Source organism: Nerophis ophidion, linkage group LG14 (genome assembly GCF_033978795.1).
Source record: "Nerophis ophidion isolate RoL-2023_Sa linkage group LG14, RoL_Noph_v1.0, whole genome shotgun sequence".
NCBI lineage: Eukaryota > Metazoa > Chordata > Actinopteri > Syngnathiformes > Syngnathidae > Nerophis > Nerophis ophidion.
In genome coordinates, this window is record NC_084624.1 from 20,074,154 (window position 1) to 20,091,569 (window position 17,416).

At 42.7% G+C, this 17,416-nt stretch overlaps 1 protein-coding gene across 4 annotated transcripts in view; it reads left to right on the forward strand.

Moving 5' to 3' along the window:
• Window positions 1–17,416, forward strand: part of fgf12a (fibroblast growth factor 12a) — a 163,027-nt gene that overhangs the window by 88,537 nt on the left and 57,074 nt on the right. For all 4 annotated transcript variants that reach the window (XM_061920088.1, XM_061920087.1, XM_061920085.1 and 1 more), the window contains one exon: window positions 14,950–15,148. In XM_061920088.1, the coding sequence (XP_061776072.1) occupies window positions 14,950–15,148 (199 nt within the window). The remainder of the gene's footprint in view (window positions 1–14,949; window positions 15,149–17,416) is intronic.

A 17,416-nucleotide genomic window follows, 5' to 3' on the forward strand; every position in this document is an offset into this window, starting at 1 on the left:
CACCAGAGCCAATGGCACTACCAGCTGGTAATTGAAGCCGCCATACTTAGATGGTACTCCCCGGTACCACACCCCTTGCTGAAGTTGATAGTGTACCCGGCCAGTCGTAGGTTGGTCAACAGAGGGTCCACATTCCAGACATGTTGTATCAGTTTTTTGGACTTCAGAAAGATCTTGCAGTGTGCTGGGGAGATCTGACCAGTAGTTTTTTGGGACAACTAGGCAAATCTGCCCTTCTAGTGAGTGGGGTGCCCGTGACAGTGCATCTGGTACCACATTGCAGTATCCCTTTTTGTAATAGACTCTGAATGTGAATCCCTTGAGTCTCAGCGTCCACCGTGTAAGTCGGGATGAAGTCTTAGGTTCAGTTGAATGCCCATGAAAGGGCACTGTGATCCGTGAAGACATCAAAAGTTGTTACCTCGAGGAAATGTCTCCACTTCTCAACTGCCCACACCACAATCAAGCACTCTTTTTCGGCAGTAGAATAGCGGAGTTCAGCTCCTTGGAGCGCTCTGCAGGCAAAGACAATTGGCCGTTCTTCACCTTCAAGGCGTTGCACTAGGGCTGCGCCGAGGCCCAAGTCACTGGCATCACAGTGAACCTGGAAGTTGATTTGCGGCAGTGGCTGATGGTGACTGTAATAGGGCTTTGAGGTGGTCGAAGGCCGTCTGACAGGTAGGACTCCACTCCCAGGGAACATCCTTCCTTTTTAGTTGATTTAGGGGGGCTGAAATGTCGACCCGCCTGGGGATGAATTTCTGGTAACAGCCAACCATACCAAAAAACCTTTGAAGACTCTTCAGGTCTGTGGGAGGAGGATATGCCGTTATTTCTGATATTTTTCCCGGGTCTACTTCCACTCCTTTGCCTGATATTAATTGTCCAAGGAAGGTGAGCTGATTTTGAAGCAGGTGACTATTCTTGATGTTGAGAGTGAGGTTTGCTTGTTGTGGTTTTTCAAACACCGCTTCAAGGTCTAGCAGGTGTTATTCTACGGTTTGCGAAAACACAATGATGTCTCACCCAGCACTGTCTCCATTAAGCGTTGGAAGGTCTATATAGATTGTCCCCTATGGCCATTACAAACGGGTGCAAGATTTTACAAAAGACAACGAGAAAAGTGGCACACAACCCACTCCAAGGGGGCGGAGTCGAAGAATCCACTTCATTAATGGTTTCTTTGACATACTTTTAATGTTTAGTACTTCTCAATTAGGTATTATTCGCATATTAGTTGTAGGTTTTAAAACACATTTTTGCGACAAGTGTTTTGTTAAGCACCAACTCGGCACGCCAAAATAAAATACAATAAAGCAGATGTGGGAAACCTAAAAGTGTTAAGCTTTTACCAAAAGCAGCACTCGTAAATGAATCTTTCAACACAGGCACAATGTTGACATCTATAGTTATATTTTGATAAGTAATCATAAATTAATCTTTCAGTACACACACAATGTTGACATCTATAGTTATGTTTTGATAAACAATCATAAGTGACTTTCAGCACATACACAATGTTGACATCTATAGTTATATTTTGATAAAAAATCCTAAATTAATCTTTCAGCAAATACACAAAGTTGACATCTATAATTACAGTGGGGCAAAAAAGCATTTAGTCAGCCGCCGATTGCACAAGTTCTCCCACTTAAAATGATGACAAAGGTCTGTAATTTTCATCATAGGTACACTTCAACTGTGAGAGACAGAATGTGAAAAAAAATCCAGGAATTCACATTGTAGGAATTTTAAAGAATTTATTTGTAAATTATGGTGGAAAATAAGTATTTGGTCAACCATTCAAAGCTCTCACTGATGGAAGGAGGTTTTGGCTCAAAATATCACGATACATGGCCCCATTCATTCTTTCCTTAACACGGATCAATTGTCCTGTCCCCTTAGCAGAAAAACAGCCCCAAAGCATGATGTTTCCACCTCCATGCTTTACAGTGGGTATGGTGTTCTTGGGATGCAACTCAGTATTCTTCTTCCTCCAAACACGACGAGTTGAGTTTATACCAAAATGGATACATGGATGATACAGCAGAGGATTGGGAGAATGTCATGTGGTCAGATGAAACCAAAATAGAACAGCCAGCGAGGAAGAGTCAAGTGGCGACGGCGAATGGAACGCCGCTGCCATTTGCGAGGCGGTCGCCCATGAAATGACCACCTCTGTGGCCGACAGGTGTATGGTGGTGCCCTCTGCTGGCCCACCGGAGAGGACGGTGGTGGCGCCCCCTGCTGCTGGCCCACCGTAGTGCGTGGTGGTGGCGCCCCCTGCTGCTGGCCCACCGGATTGTGTGGTGGTGGCGACCCCCGCTGCTGGCCCACCTGAGTGCGTGGTGGTGGCGCCCCCTGCTGCTGGCCCATCGGAGTGCGTGGAGGAGTCTGCTGGCCCATCGGAGTGCGTGGAGGAGTCTGCTGGCCCACCGGAGTGCGTGGAGGAGTCTGCTAGCCCACTGGAATGCGTGGTGGCGCCATAGGTTGCAGACCCACCGGAGGTGATGGTGGCATCTGCTGGCCCACCGGAGATGATGCTGGCGTCTGTTGCAGACCAACTGGGACGAGTAGTAGCTGTGCGTCCCCATCTGCACAGCTACTGATAGCCCCCCCCCTCAAGGGACGGCTCCATGACGTCCCCAGATAGGCCCACAGTCAACAGGGGTGGGTGGGAGAGGGCTTGAAACGCGGCCGAACTTCTCTTTAATTTAGCCATTAGCTCTAGCGCTAAATTAAGCCTCTCCGCCATGGACAACTCTGCGGGGTTCGTATTTGGCTGGATCATTCTGTCAGAGTTATTTTGTGTTGAACCCCAAGATGCAGAGAAGGAGGGAGGCATTTTGCAGGAAAACATAGTTTAATTTAAAATACTAGAACTAGAACAAACAAAGGGTACAAACAAAAAGCACGCACGTGGGCGGATATAACAAACTAAGGGCTATGAACAAACAAATCGGAAGCAGGGAACAAAAAACAGTAAGCTACAAACATCTACCAAATATAGCTTACCGCTACGCTGCAATCACACGACCAGTAGGAATGACAAGTAGAAAATGACATTGACACAACAATAATCCAGCCCTGACTGGAGGAGAAAACAGGTCTTAAATAGTGGCTGGCTGATTGATCCCAGGTGTGGCCAGGTGCCAATCAGCCACAGCTGAGGGTTATACAGCACTCAGGGAGACAAACAGGAAACAGAACCAAAATAAGAGTGCTGACAGGAACTAAAGATAAATGCAGAGGAAAAACTAAGACATAGACCAAAACTGTCAGGGACAAGCCTGACAGTAGGGCTAGCGTGGAAGCTAGGGACATAAACAAACAAAATAGCATATAAGCTAACAAGTATACAAAAATAGATTTACCACAATGTTGGAAGAGCGGCGTCAGCTGTTGCGTGTAGCAAGCAAGAGTCCAAGACTGAATGTCAAACAGAGGCGGGCATATATAGGGAGATAAATAATCAAGGGCAGGTGCGCGTGATCAAGACAGAGACAGGTGACACTAAATGGGTAACTATGACAACGGAAACAAAACCAGGAAGTGCCACACAGAACTGAGGAAGACAAATACTAGACAGAATGTGATAAACAGAACCAAAACCAGAATATGCCATGATCCAAGACATGGATCATGACATAAGCCCCCCCTCTAGGGACAGATACCAGATGTCCCAAAATTTTAACATGAACCCCCCCCCACAAAAAAGTCCAAATATGAAGGGAGGGCGGAGGGAGGACACGGTTGATGGTCGCCAGGTTGCATGTCCCCGAATCCACCGAGGACAAGCCGTGTGGCGGCGGCGGATGGAACGCCGCTGCTGTGAAAGTCTTGGCGGGCACCCTCGTAGAGGCCACACATGTGGCCGACGTGGAGGAGGAACCGCCCGGCGAGGAGGACGACCCCGTATAGGCCACACCCGTGGCCGACGTGGAGGTGGGCGCTTCAGCGCCGTCGTCATGGCAGGCTTGGAAGCTGCACACGAGGGTGCAGGGACTGCAGCCAAAGCAGGGCCGAAAACAGCAGGCGAAGACGGGGCGGTTGCTGCAGCCGAATCAGGTGTCGTCATCGTCGTGGAGACAGGCGGCGGCGTCTTGGAGACAGGCGTGGACGCAGCAGCAGACGAGTCAGGCGTGGACGCCGCAGTAGACGAGTCAGGCGTGGACGCCGCAGTAGACGAGTCAGGCGCGGACGCCGCAGCAGACGAGTCAGGCGCGGACGCCGCAGCAGACGAGTCAGGCGCGGACGCCGCAGCAGACGAGTCAGGCACGGAAGCCGGCAGAGGAGCCGGCACTGGTCTCGGCCGAGGAGCCGGCACTGGTCTCGGCCGAGGACCCGGCACTGGTCTCGGCCGAGGAGCCGTCACTGGTCTCAGCCGAGGAGCCGGCACTGGTCTCAGCTGAAGAACAGGTGCTGGAGTGGGATCCAGCATGAAGTCCCGTCCTGCAGTGGGATCCACCATGAAGTCATGTGCTGGAGTGGGATCCAGCATGAAGTCAGGCGCTGGAGTGGGATCCAGCATGAAGTCAGGTGCTGGAGTGGGATTCAGATCTCGACTAGAAGTATGACATGGACTCGGACTAAGACTTGGACCAAAACTGTCAGGGACAAGCCTGACAGTAGTGCTAGCGTGGAAGCTAGGGACATAAACAAACAAAATAGCATATAAGCTAACAAGTATACAAAAATAGATTTACCACAATTTTGGAAGAGCGTCGTCAGCTGTTGCGTGTAACAAGCAAGAGTCCAAGACTGAATGTCAAACAGAGGCGGGCAAAACAAATCTTGTTTGATGAAACATAGGGATCATGTGACGGAGTACAGGCAACAGTCACATTAGAGAGTGTGCGTGGACATGGACTTCACACGTGGGTGTGCAAACCCAGAAAAACGAAATATGCTCATTTAGTGCATGGAAATGTAGTCAGAAACTGCGTTTCCATTGGAGTTTTTCCGAAAAAACCCCCCCTATAATTCAAAAATTTTGACAAAGTACTTCAGTGTTTGGTGTTTACATTAAATGGTGTTTTTACCCGTAATTGTCGTAAAATCTCGTCCCGCGAGACTCCACTTGAAGATGGATGCTTAGTGATTCCATGGTTTTGGACAGTTGCTGCCACTGCTGATGTCGTGATGGTCAACAGGAGACCAAGGCAATTCTTTACGTATTGCAGCAGCCACGTAAGGACCATTCAGTGTTTAGGTGCCCTGTAAATGCAAAAAACTGTTTCCATCTTGCTTTTGCGACACACTTCAATATGAAAAACCACCTCAAATTTTATGATTTTTGAGTCATCTCCGGGTTGGGGAGGAGACCCTGCCCCAAGTGGAGGAGTTCAAGTACCAAGGAGTCTTGTTCACGAGTGAGGGAAGAGTGGATCGTGAGATCGGTGCGGCGTCTTCAGTAATGCGGACGTTGTACGCAGGGGCGCCGAAAAGGAGGGGTAAAGGAGACGGATTCTAGCGGCCCATGATGGAGGGGGGCCCAGAGAGGCCCCTAATGATGATGAAATTATATGAAATTATGTGTTGGGGGCCCTGTAAAGATTCTTTTCATGGGGCTCAAAATCCCTAGTGGCGCCCCTGGTTGTACCGATCCGTTGTGGTGAAGAAGGAGCTGAGCCGGAAGGCAAAGCTCTCAATTTACCGATCGATCTACGTTCCCATCCACACTTATGGTCATGAGCTTTGGGTCATGACCGAAAGGATAAGATCACGGGTACAAGCGGCCAAAATGAGTTTCCTCCGCCGGGTGGCGGGGCTCTCCCTTAGAGAGAGGGTGAGAAGCTCTGCCAACCGAGAGGAGCTCAAAGTACAGACGCTGCTCCTCCATATCGAGAGGAACCAGATGAGGTGGCTCGGGCATCTGGTCAGGATGCCACCTGAACGCCTCCCTAGGGAGGTGTTTAGGGCACGTCCAACCGGTAGGAGGCCACGGGAAGACCCAGGACACGTTGGGAAGACTATGTCTCTCGGCTGACCTGGGAACGCCTCAGGATCCCCCGGGAAGAGCTCGACGAAGTGGCTGGGGAGAGGGAAGTCTGGGCTTCCCTGCTTAGGCTGCTGCCCCCGCGACCCGACCTCGGATAAGCGGTAGAAGATGGATGGATGGATGGATGGAGTTTATTTGAAATATGGGTTTTATCCATTACCAGGATCTTTTTGCGATAGTTAGGTTTTGCTTATTTTTAGGGGTAATGGAATGACTCTTACACACAGACACATGCTGTATCCGCACACTTCTGCCGCCAGACAAGTAGGACGTGACCCTGTGGGCCCCAGCAGAGATTTCCACGTCTGCAGTTTGATGAAACGTCCGCCGGCCAGATAACTTCCAGCACCTGCTGACTGTGTGACCTTTCCTTCCCAAACTTCTTTACTCAGCTTGCCTTGCCTCTTTATTTACAGCAGTGATCATACTTCTGGGCAACAAGCTTTAGCATAGCTGTGAAATACTACACATCCACATCCATCTTCTATTTAGAATACTTTTTTTTTTTAATTGTCCGATACGTCATGACACCAATGAGACAAATGCACAGAAGATAAACAAAGCAATTAGCCGGTGAATATCGAAGATACAGTTATTATCTTATCCGATAACAATATGTGAGTGTGTTTGTCGTTCTGCTCTCATGTAGATAAATACATTTTTAACTTGGTGAAATGGATGTTGCTGTTGCAGAGGACAAAGATTTGACTGAAAGCTTATGCACGACTGGTGCATCATTCATTCATACATTGAAATTGGAGCAGGTGAAAACACTTAGATGAGCACAACCCACCAATAACAAATACCCCCGTCCGTCATTTTCTCTCTCTTTCTCGCAAAAACCTACACACGCACGCACGCACGCACGCACCCACGCACGCACGCACACACACACACACACACACACACACACACACACACACACACACACACACACACACACACACACACACACACACACAAGCAGCTTTAAAAATGACACAAGGCTGCAATAAAGCAGCCTGCATCTGCATCTGTTCTGCATTTGCACAATTACACCTCACCGTTCAAACATTTAGCGCAAATACACTTCACCTTTCAAATATTTTTGCACAAATACACCTCACCTTTCAAACATTTTGCACAAATACACCTCACCTTTCAAACATTTTGCACAAATACACCTCACCATTCAAACATTTTGCACAAATACACCTCACCATTCAAACATTTTACACAAAAACACCTCACCATTCAAACATTTTGCACAAATACACCTCACCATTCGAACATTTTGCATAAATAAACCTCAAGTTTCAAACGTTTTGCACAAATACACCTCACCTTTTAAACATTTAGCAGAAATGGACCTCACCTTTCAAACATTGTGCACAAATACACCTCACCAATCAAACATTTTGCACAAATACACCTCACCAATCAAACATTTTGCACAAATACACCTCACCTTTCAAACATTGTGCACAAATACACCTCACCAATCAAACATTTTGCACAAATACACCTCACCTTTCAAACATTGTGCACAAATACACCTCACCTTTCAAACATTTTTTGCACAAATACTCCTCACCTTTCAAACATTTTGCACAAATACACCTCACCATTCAAACATTTTGCACAAATACACCTCACCATTCAAACATTTTACACAAAAACACCTCACCATTCAAACATTTTGCACAAATACACCTCACCATTCAAACATTTTGCACAAATACACCTCACCTTTCAAACATTGTGCACAAATACACCTCACCAATCAAACATTTTGCACAAATACACCTCACCTTTCAAACATTGTGCACAAATACACCTCACCTTTCAAACATTTTTTGCACAAATACTCCTCACCTTTCAAACATTTTGCACAAATACACCTCACCATTCAAACATTTTGCACAAATACACCTCACCATTCAAACATTTTACACAAAAACACCTCACCATTCAAACATTTTGCACAAATACACCTCACCATTCAAACATTTTGCATAAATAAACCTCAAGTTTCAAACTTTTTGCACAAATACACCTCACCTTTTAAACATTTAGCAGAAATGGACCTCACCTTTCAAACATTGTGCACAAATACACCTCACTTTTCAAACATTTTTTGCACAAATACTCCTCACCTTTCAAACATTTTACACAAAAACACCTCACCATTCAAACATTTTGCACAAATACACCTCACCATTCGAACATTTTGCATAAATAAACCTCAAGTTTCAAACGTTTTGCACAAATACACCTCACCTTTTAAACATTTAGCAGAAATGGACCTCACCTTTCAAACATTGTGCACAAATACACCTCACCAATCAAACATTTTGCACAAATACACCTCACCAATCAAACATTTTGCACAAATACACCTCACCTTTCAAACATTGTGCACAAATACACCTCACCAATCAAACATTTTGCACAAATACACCTCACCTTTCAAACATTGTGCACAAATACACCTCACCTTTCAAACATTTTTTGCACAAATACTCCTCACCTTTCAAACATTTTGCACAAATACACCTCACCATTCAAACATTTTGCACAAATACACCTCACCATTCAAACATTTTACACAAAAACACCTCACCATTCAAACATTTTGCACAAATACACCTCACCATTCAAACATTTTGCACAAATACACCTCACCTTTCAAACATTGTGCACAAATACACCTCACCAATCAAACATTTTGCACAAATACACCTCACCTTTCAAACATTGTGCACAAATACACCTCACCTTTCAAACATTTTTTGCACAAATACTCCTCACCTTTCAAACATTTTGCACAAATACACCTCACCATTCAAACATTTTGCACAAATCCACCTCACCATTCAAACATTTTACACAAAAACACCTCACCATTCAAACATTTTGCACAAATACACCTCACCATTCAAACATTTTGCATAAATAAACCTCAAGTTTCAAAATTTTTGCACAAATACACCTCACCTTTTAAACATTTAGCAGAAATGGACCTCACCTTTCAAACATTGTGCACAAATACACCTCACTTTTCAAACATTTTTTGCACAAATACTCCTCACCTTTCAAACATTTTGCACAAATACACCTCACCAATCAAACATTTTGCACAAATACACCTCACCATTCAAACATTTTGCATAAATAAACCTCAAGTTTCAAACGTTTCGCACAAATACACCTCACATTTTAAACATTTAGCAGAAATGGACCTCACCTTTCAAACATTTTGCACAAATACACCTCACCTTTCAAACATTTTTTGCACAAATACTCCTCACCTTTCAAACATTTTGCACAAATACACCTCACCATTCAAACATTTTACACAAAAACACCTCACCATTCAAACATTTTGCACAAATACACCTCACCATTCAAACATTTTGCATAAATGAACCTCAAGGTTCAAACGTTTTGCACAAATACACCTCACCTTTTAAACATTTAGCAGAAATGGACCTCACCTTTCAAACATTTTGCACAAATACACCCCACCTTTAAAACATTTTGCACAAATACACCTCACCTTTCAAATATTTTCCACAAATAAACCTCAAGTTTCAAACATTTTCCACAAATAAACCTCACCTTTCAAACATTTTGCACAAATACTCCTCACTTTTGAAACATTTTGCACAAATACATCTCACCTTTCAAACATTTTGCACAAATACACCTCACCTTTCAAACATTTTGCACAAATACACCTTCCCTTTTAAGTGTTTTGCACAATTACACCTCAACTTTCAAATTCTCTGCTTCAGATGACAAAAGAGAAGATTGTTTATCGATGATCTATTCACATTCAATCTATTTTTACGTGCTCATGTTTTGTGGTAATTATGATAGCCCCCCTACCATACCTTCATGATGGCTCTGGTGTTCTTATATTGTACTTCCAATGCACACGGCGTGATATCATTCAGACCAGAACAGGTTATCCCATATATGTGAGTTTTAGAGATTTACAATTTGGACCAAGCATGAACATCAATTACAGAATGGTTTCGCTGTTTTGTTACAATGGATCAACTAGAGCCAGAACATAAATCAAATTGAAAAAGTATGACCTGAGGAGGGTGCCTTCACAATCTCACACAAACATTTTTCTTCAAGGTTTTCAAAGTGTGGTAAAGTCTACCCTCAGAGAACATTAAGGGCCCTATTCTCTAAAAAACTGGCTTTCCGGGGATTTTTGTGGCATTTTTTGCTTCAGACACTTTCCATTTTTTGCCTGTAAAACCAACAGTTGCAAGCATTGCAGGTTTAAAAATGTGATTTACTTTACTTTACTGAAACTCTGTTAAACTATATCAACTATAGAGAACACGTTTCAGAATGTCATTTGTCATAAAGTATAGTAATAAAACACAAAAAACACATTTATTGCAACTGAGGAAACTAATTGTTGAAGCTTTGAAAGAGGAATTCTTTCCCATACTATATTTAGGTAGAGCTTCAGTCGTTCAACAGTCTGGGGTCTCCGCTGTCGCATTTTACGCTTCATTATGCACCACACATTTTCGATGGGAGACAGGTCTGGACTGCAGGCGGGCCTGGAATGTACCCGCACTCTTTTTTTACGAAGCCACGCTGTTGTAACACGTGCTGAATGTCGCTTGGCATTGTCTTGCTGAAATAAGCAGGGGCGTCCATGAAAAAGACAGTGCTTGGATGGCAGTATATGTTGTTCCAAAACCTGTATGTACCTTTTAGCATTAATGGTGCCTTCACAAATATGTAAGTTACCCATGCCTTGGGCACTACTGCACCCCCATACCATCACAGATGCTGGCTTTTGAACTTTGAGTCGATAACAGTCTGGATGGTTCGCTTCCCCTTTGGTCCGGATGACACAATGTCAAATATTTCCAAAAACAATTTGAAATGTGGACTCGTCAGGCCACAGAACACTTTTCCACTTTGCATCAGTCCATCTTAGATGATCTTGGGCCCAGAGAAGCCGGCGGCGTTTCTGGATGTTGTTGATAAATGGCTTTCTCTTTGCATAGAAGAGCTTTAACTTGCACTTACAAATGTAGTGACCAACAGTATTTAGTGACAGTGGTTTTCTGAAGTGTTTTTGAGCCCATGTGGTTTTTCTTTAGAGATTGATGTGGGTTTTTGATACAGTGCCATCTGAGGGATCGACGGTCATTCAATGTTGGTTTCCGGCCATGCCACTTACGTGGAGTAATTTCTCCAGATTCTCTGAACCTTTTGATGATATTATGGACTGTAGATGTTGAAATTCCTAGTTTTTTTGCAATTGCACTTTGAGAAACGTTGTTCTTAAACTGTTTGACTATTTGCTCACGCAGTTGTGGACAAAGGGGTGTACCTCGCCCCATCCTTTCTTGTGAAAGACTGAGCATTTTTTGGGAAGCTGTTTTTATACCCAGTCATGGCACCCACCTGTTCCCAATTAGCCTGCGCACCTGTGGGATCTTCCAAAAAATTGTTTGATGAGCATTCCTCAACTTTATCAGTATCTATTGGCACCTTTCCCAAATTCTTTGTCACGTATTGCTGGCACCAAATTCTAAAGTTAATGATTATTTGCAAAAAAAAAAAAGTTTATCAATTTGAACATCAAATATGTGGTCTTTGTAGCATATTCAACTGAATATGGGTTGAAAATGATTTGCAAATCATTGTATTTCGTTTATATTTACATATAACACAATTTTCCAACTCATATGGAAATGGGGTTTGTACAATTGTGTGTGTGTGTGTGTGTGTGTGTGTATATATATATATATATATATATATATATATATATATATATATATATATATGTATATACATGATTGTGTGTCTGTATATTTATATTTGTATACATGTCTGTCAACATACGTATTTGTAAATATGTGTGTATTTATTTTATGTATGTTTAAATTTATGGATATACAGTATGTGTATATATGTGTGTGTTTGTGTAGATATTTGTTTTTATATCTTGTATATGTATACATACTGTATGTATGTATATATATATATGTATATACATATGTATATTTATAAATGTATGTGTGTGTGTGTATATATATATATATATATATATATATATATATATATATATATATATATATAATGTTTGTGTGTGTGTGTGTGTAGTCAAAATGAATTGAGTGATTAATCTTCATACATACATGAATATTGCGATATTTTCTGTGATCATGTCGCGATCCGCCTCCCGGATCGGACATGGTTTTATTCTTGAGTCCTTTTTGTGTGTTTTCTTATTGTTTTTGGACTCTACCGTTCCCTGAGTTGTGTGCACTTCCTTGTTTGTATTCATCACCGTGGCGATTACATTCACTCCACCTGCACTTACTTTCTGACGCACACCTGTTTTTGATTATTGTTTTAGTAATCAAACCGGCCTGCTACCTTAGTTCTGCCTGGATGTTTTGTTTGCTCCATGCAACAGTTACGTTTGGTATTCCTGTTTTGTATTTACCTTGCTAAGTCCTGTCTTAGCTTCCACGCGCTCGGCACGTGCTACTTTGGACCCTTTGAACTCGACTCTTGCTAACATTAGCATTTAGCTTCCCATGCGTAGGCACGCCTTTTCTTTGCCTTTTGTCAAGTGTTATTTTGTCAGTTTCATATTAAAACAGGTTCTTACCTGCTATCACGCCTAGTCCGAGTCCTGTAGCATCCTGGGTTGGCAACTCATACATTCAATATGCGTCCCAAACGCAACAAATCAATCACATTAGTTACCCATTTTTTTATGCATCCATCCATCCATCCATCCATCCATCCATCCATTTCCTACCGCTTATGTCTATCAGGGTCACGGGGGGTACTGGAGCCTATCTCAGTTGCATTCGGGCGGTAGGCGGGGTACACCCTGGACAAGTCGTATATACTGTATGAATTTAGGATGCTGTATATTAGGGCTGTCAAAAAAATAAATAAATCAATTAAAAAATATATATATATTTATATATTTGTGTGTTTGTATATGTATGGGTATGTATGTGTGTTTGCATATGTATGTGTATATATGTAGGTTTTTATGTATGTATGTTTTTTTTAGTTTTTTTTTAGTTTTAGTAACTGTATTTTTGGATTGTGTTGCAGGCTGCAAATGTCCCTTGAGCCGCACTTAGGGCCCTCTGGTCTACACTATTATGCATCAACTCTTTTGCCGTTTTCAACTGAATTGTATAGGTTATAGTTTTACTTTTTAATGTGATATTTTGAAGAAGCGGGGGCTCAAGTTTTATTTACACTGGAGGGTTGCTTTATAGTGATACCGTAAATAAGGTTCTGTCATCGTGTGGAGTTGAGGACTGGGCTCTCACATAAACGAAGTCTGGACCCGGGATGGACCACTCTTTATGCATCAGTGGGTGACTTGTCTATACATTCGAGAGGATCCCCAACAATGGAGTGGACTCTCACCTTATTAACCGTATCCATTCAGCATCCATTGCACCGGTCACCCAGGGGGTCCCTACCAGGGTTTCTCCTTTTTACCATTTGGTTGAGTTTTGTCTTGCCCTGATGTGGTTGTGGCTTGTGCAGCCCTTTGAGACATTGGTGATTAATGTCTGTATAAGAAACTCTGATTGATTGAGGAGATAATGAAGAGTGAATGAAAGTATTGTGAGAAGAGCAGTGTAGTGATGGACGACAGGATGGGGCAGAAGCTCCAAGGAGAAGGTGAAACTAAACCTTCACCAAGGCTTAAAGGCCTACTGAAATGAGATGTTCTTATTTAAACGGGGATAGCAGGTCCATTCTATGTGTCATACTTGATCATGCGGCGGTAGTGTTAGCGTTTCAGATGTAATTAGACACATTTACTAGGATAATTCTGGAAGATCCCTTATCCGCTTATTGTTTAATAGTGTTTTAGTGAAATTGTAAAGACATACCTCGAGGTCGGATGGGTGCGGTGAACACACCAGTGTCTCAGAGAGAAGCCGGGGAGCCAAGCTCAGAGCTGCCTTTTAAACAGCTACTGCAGGTGGACGAATAATCCAATTCATGTCTCTGGTAAGATATATATTACAATTTTCCCATCCAAAAACATGCTGGTTGACGTAGAGAAACATGTTCGCTTGACCGCTCTGTGTTAAAAACAAAGAAACACCGGCTGTGTCTCGGTGCTAAAGACAGCTGCAATACACCGCTTTCCACCAACAGCATTGTTCTTTATAGTCTCCATTATTAATTGAACAAATTGCAAAAGATTCAGCAACACAGATGTCCAAATTACCGTGTAATTATGCAATGAAAAGAGACGACTTTTAGCCGTAACTGGTGCTGAACTAATATATCTTGACAGTCCGTGACGTCACGCGTACGCGTCATCATTCCACGACGTTTTCAACAAGAAACTCTGCGGGAAATTTAAAATTGAAATTTAGTCAACTAAACCGGCCATATTGGCATGTGTTGCAATGTTAATATTTCGTCATTAATATATAAACTATCAGACTGCGTGGTCGGTAGTAGTGGGTTTCAGTAGGCCTTTAATTGAGACTCATACCATTACTCAAACCCCATAGTAATATTTGGTTAGCAAACACAAGATGTTGGAATGGATTGGGACTCAGTAGCAGAGCAGCAAGATGGAGTAGAAGTGGATGAAATGAATAAATACACATCCATAACACAGCTGATTATTCCCTCATGACAGCCGTGTAACAAACCGACAACGCCCCTCTCCACCTCCTCCTTGTCTTCCTGCTTGGCTTTGATAGTGAAGCGTGGCCATTGTTCCCCGTTATGCTAATAAGAGCATCACTGTGTTCCCAAGGACACATGTGGTGTGTTCACTGACCTTGGTAATGTTAACATGCAAGTCAACAGAGCCAATTTTGAGCAAAGAGGCATATAAATCAATTTTGTGGATGTTTTTTTTCCCCACTTATTAACTCATGTTGACTTGTCATGTCTGCCATACTCTCTCACAGGAAATGTTCACGCCCGAGTGCAAGTTCAAGGAGTCGGTTTTCGAGAACTACTACGTGATCTACTCGTCCACTGTGTACCGGCAGCAGGAGTCGGGCCGAGCCTGGTTCCTGGGCCTCACCAAGGAGGGCCAAGTCATGAAAGGCAACCGGGTCAAGAAGACCAAGCCCTCGTCACACTTTGTACCCAGGCCCATTGAAGGTAACACAACTAGTTCCAATTGTGTTTGAGTGCAGAGGTTCTATCAAGCACGTCCTAATTCATGTTTTTCATTGTCTCATCAATGATACAAGTGCGAGAGCAATAGACTGTCTCAGACTACTGTTCTCTGTGGGCTTCCACACACCAAAGAGAGGAGTTAACATCAACAAATATCAAAGAAAATTGTTGCACATTTACTAGCATTGATTATCCTCCACAGCAGCTTTTTTTTTATCACACAGTATTACTTTTTTTATCATACTGTGTTGCTGCAAGTGGAATTTAGTTGTGTAGAAAGTAGGGGTGTAACGTTACACAAAAATTTCGTTTCGGTACGTACCTCGGTTTAGAGGTCACGGTTGGGTTCATTTTCGGTACAGTAAGAAAACAACAAAATATAAATTTTTGGGTTATTTATTTACCAAATTTGTAAACAATGGTATAACATACATATACACACAGGGTCCATTGCCAGGTTTAATGTGGTCAGCATATATAAAATAAAAACTAAATAAGACCAGGCTTAGAATTGGTTTCTCAACAAAACCTTTCTACATATAAAGTGCTTTTTTTTATTGATTGATTGAGACTTTTATTAGTAGATTGCACAGTACAGTACATATTCCTTACAACACTCCAATAAGTCTTTCAACGTGTGTAAGTCGGGGTCCACGTTAATCAACATTAAACTGCCTCAAGTTGTTGCTGAAATTACATAAAATGACAAAACTTTTCTTCTACATATAGAAAGTGCCACATTAAACAGTTTCAAGTCAACTCAGCCTCAGATGAACAGCCGCCCCGCAAACCCCACCACCACCCCAGCCTGGCTAAATTGGCAGTAAGAGGTTCTGGGATCATTGTTCTTCCACCATAGAAGTGGGTAAAAATCTATTTTTTATTGCAATGTGGTATTAAATCTGCTGCTATAAAAACATTTGTTATTGCTTTAGCCCTGCCTGACTCGCCGAGGAGAGGCTGCTTGAACGGTTTAGCGTGTTTGACGTGTTGACAAAGTCAGCTGCTGAGCAATGTTGGCGAACATCTGTCCTCCGTTGTATCGCGCAGCCAAAGTGTTCCTAAACAGTGGATACTACCGAGGCAGGAGGGTCTTCCAGCTCTGGCTTTTACATGTTGCCCTAGCCCGGTCACTGCTAGCATGCCCCGTGTTGTGCCTTGCTCTGCATTGTTTACACAACGTGCGGTGCGCTACTTAATATGTCCGTGTGGAAACTCGTTCTCTACACCTCCGAACCGAACCGACACCCCCGTACAAAAACGGTTCAATACAAATACACGTACCGTTACCCCCCTGGTAGAAAAAGATAAAGAGGTGGAAGACCAAATCAAACTACTGTTTTTCCTGAAGACAGATTGATAATGATATTTACAAATATATGTCATATTTTATCATTTCAACATGTGTACATTTATGTTATTTGTATTTTAGTTTGATGTGGTAAACTACTTCCTAACCTGGCCTTGTCTTTGCACACCTCAATCTCTCATCACTCATCTCATCATCTGCTCCTCATCTTTCTGTTCATCCCCTCATCATGCCATTATAATTTCCTCAATTTCATCTCGTTTTCTCATAAAACAAATCTGCCATCCTTGTCATGCGCTCGTCTTCTTCTCTGTCCATCATCACGATCATATGCTCATGTGCTCATCTTCTCCTCTGTCCATCATCACGATCATACTCTCATGTTTTTGTCTTCTCCTTTGTCCATCATCATGATCATACTCTCATGCCATCATCATCTTTGTTTGTGTCTTTCCGTCCACTTGTCCCCCCTCGTCATTTCCTCATCGCCACCTCATATTTTTGTTCTTTTTTACTTTCCCATCCTTGCCATTAACCCACCTCATTCTCATGTATTAATCTCATTCTCATGTACTCCTTTCTGTTATTATCATACTCCCCATCTTCATCTACTTCCTCACGTCCTCATCCATTATTGACCTGTTGTTGTCTGTCTTTTCCTTCTCATGCTATCATTTGTCTACACATCTCATCATCATGCCACCATCCTTTCATTTTGTGATCTCATCATTCTTTCTCATGTGCTCATCTCTCCGGTCCGTCTCACCAAACCCTCATCTTCTCTTACCCATTCCCCTCATCACCACAACTTTTAAATGCTCATCCTCTCATTGTCATTTGCTCATTTCCTTTTGTCCCTTCATACTAACCTCATTCATTCATCTCCACATATTTCCTATGTTTGGTTGGAATTCCCTTTTTTTTGCCATTAACTCAACTCC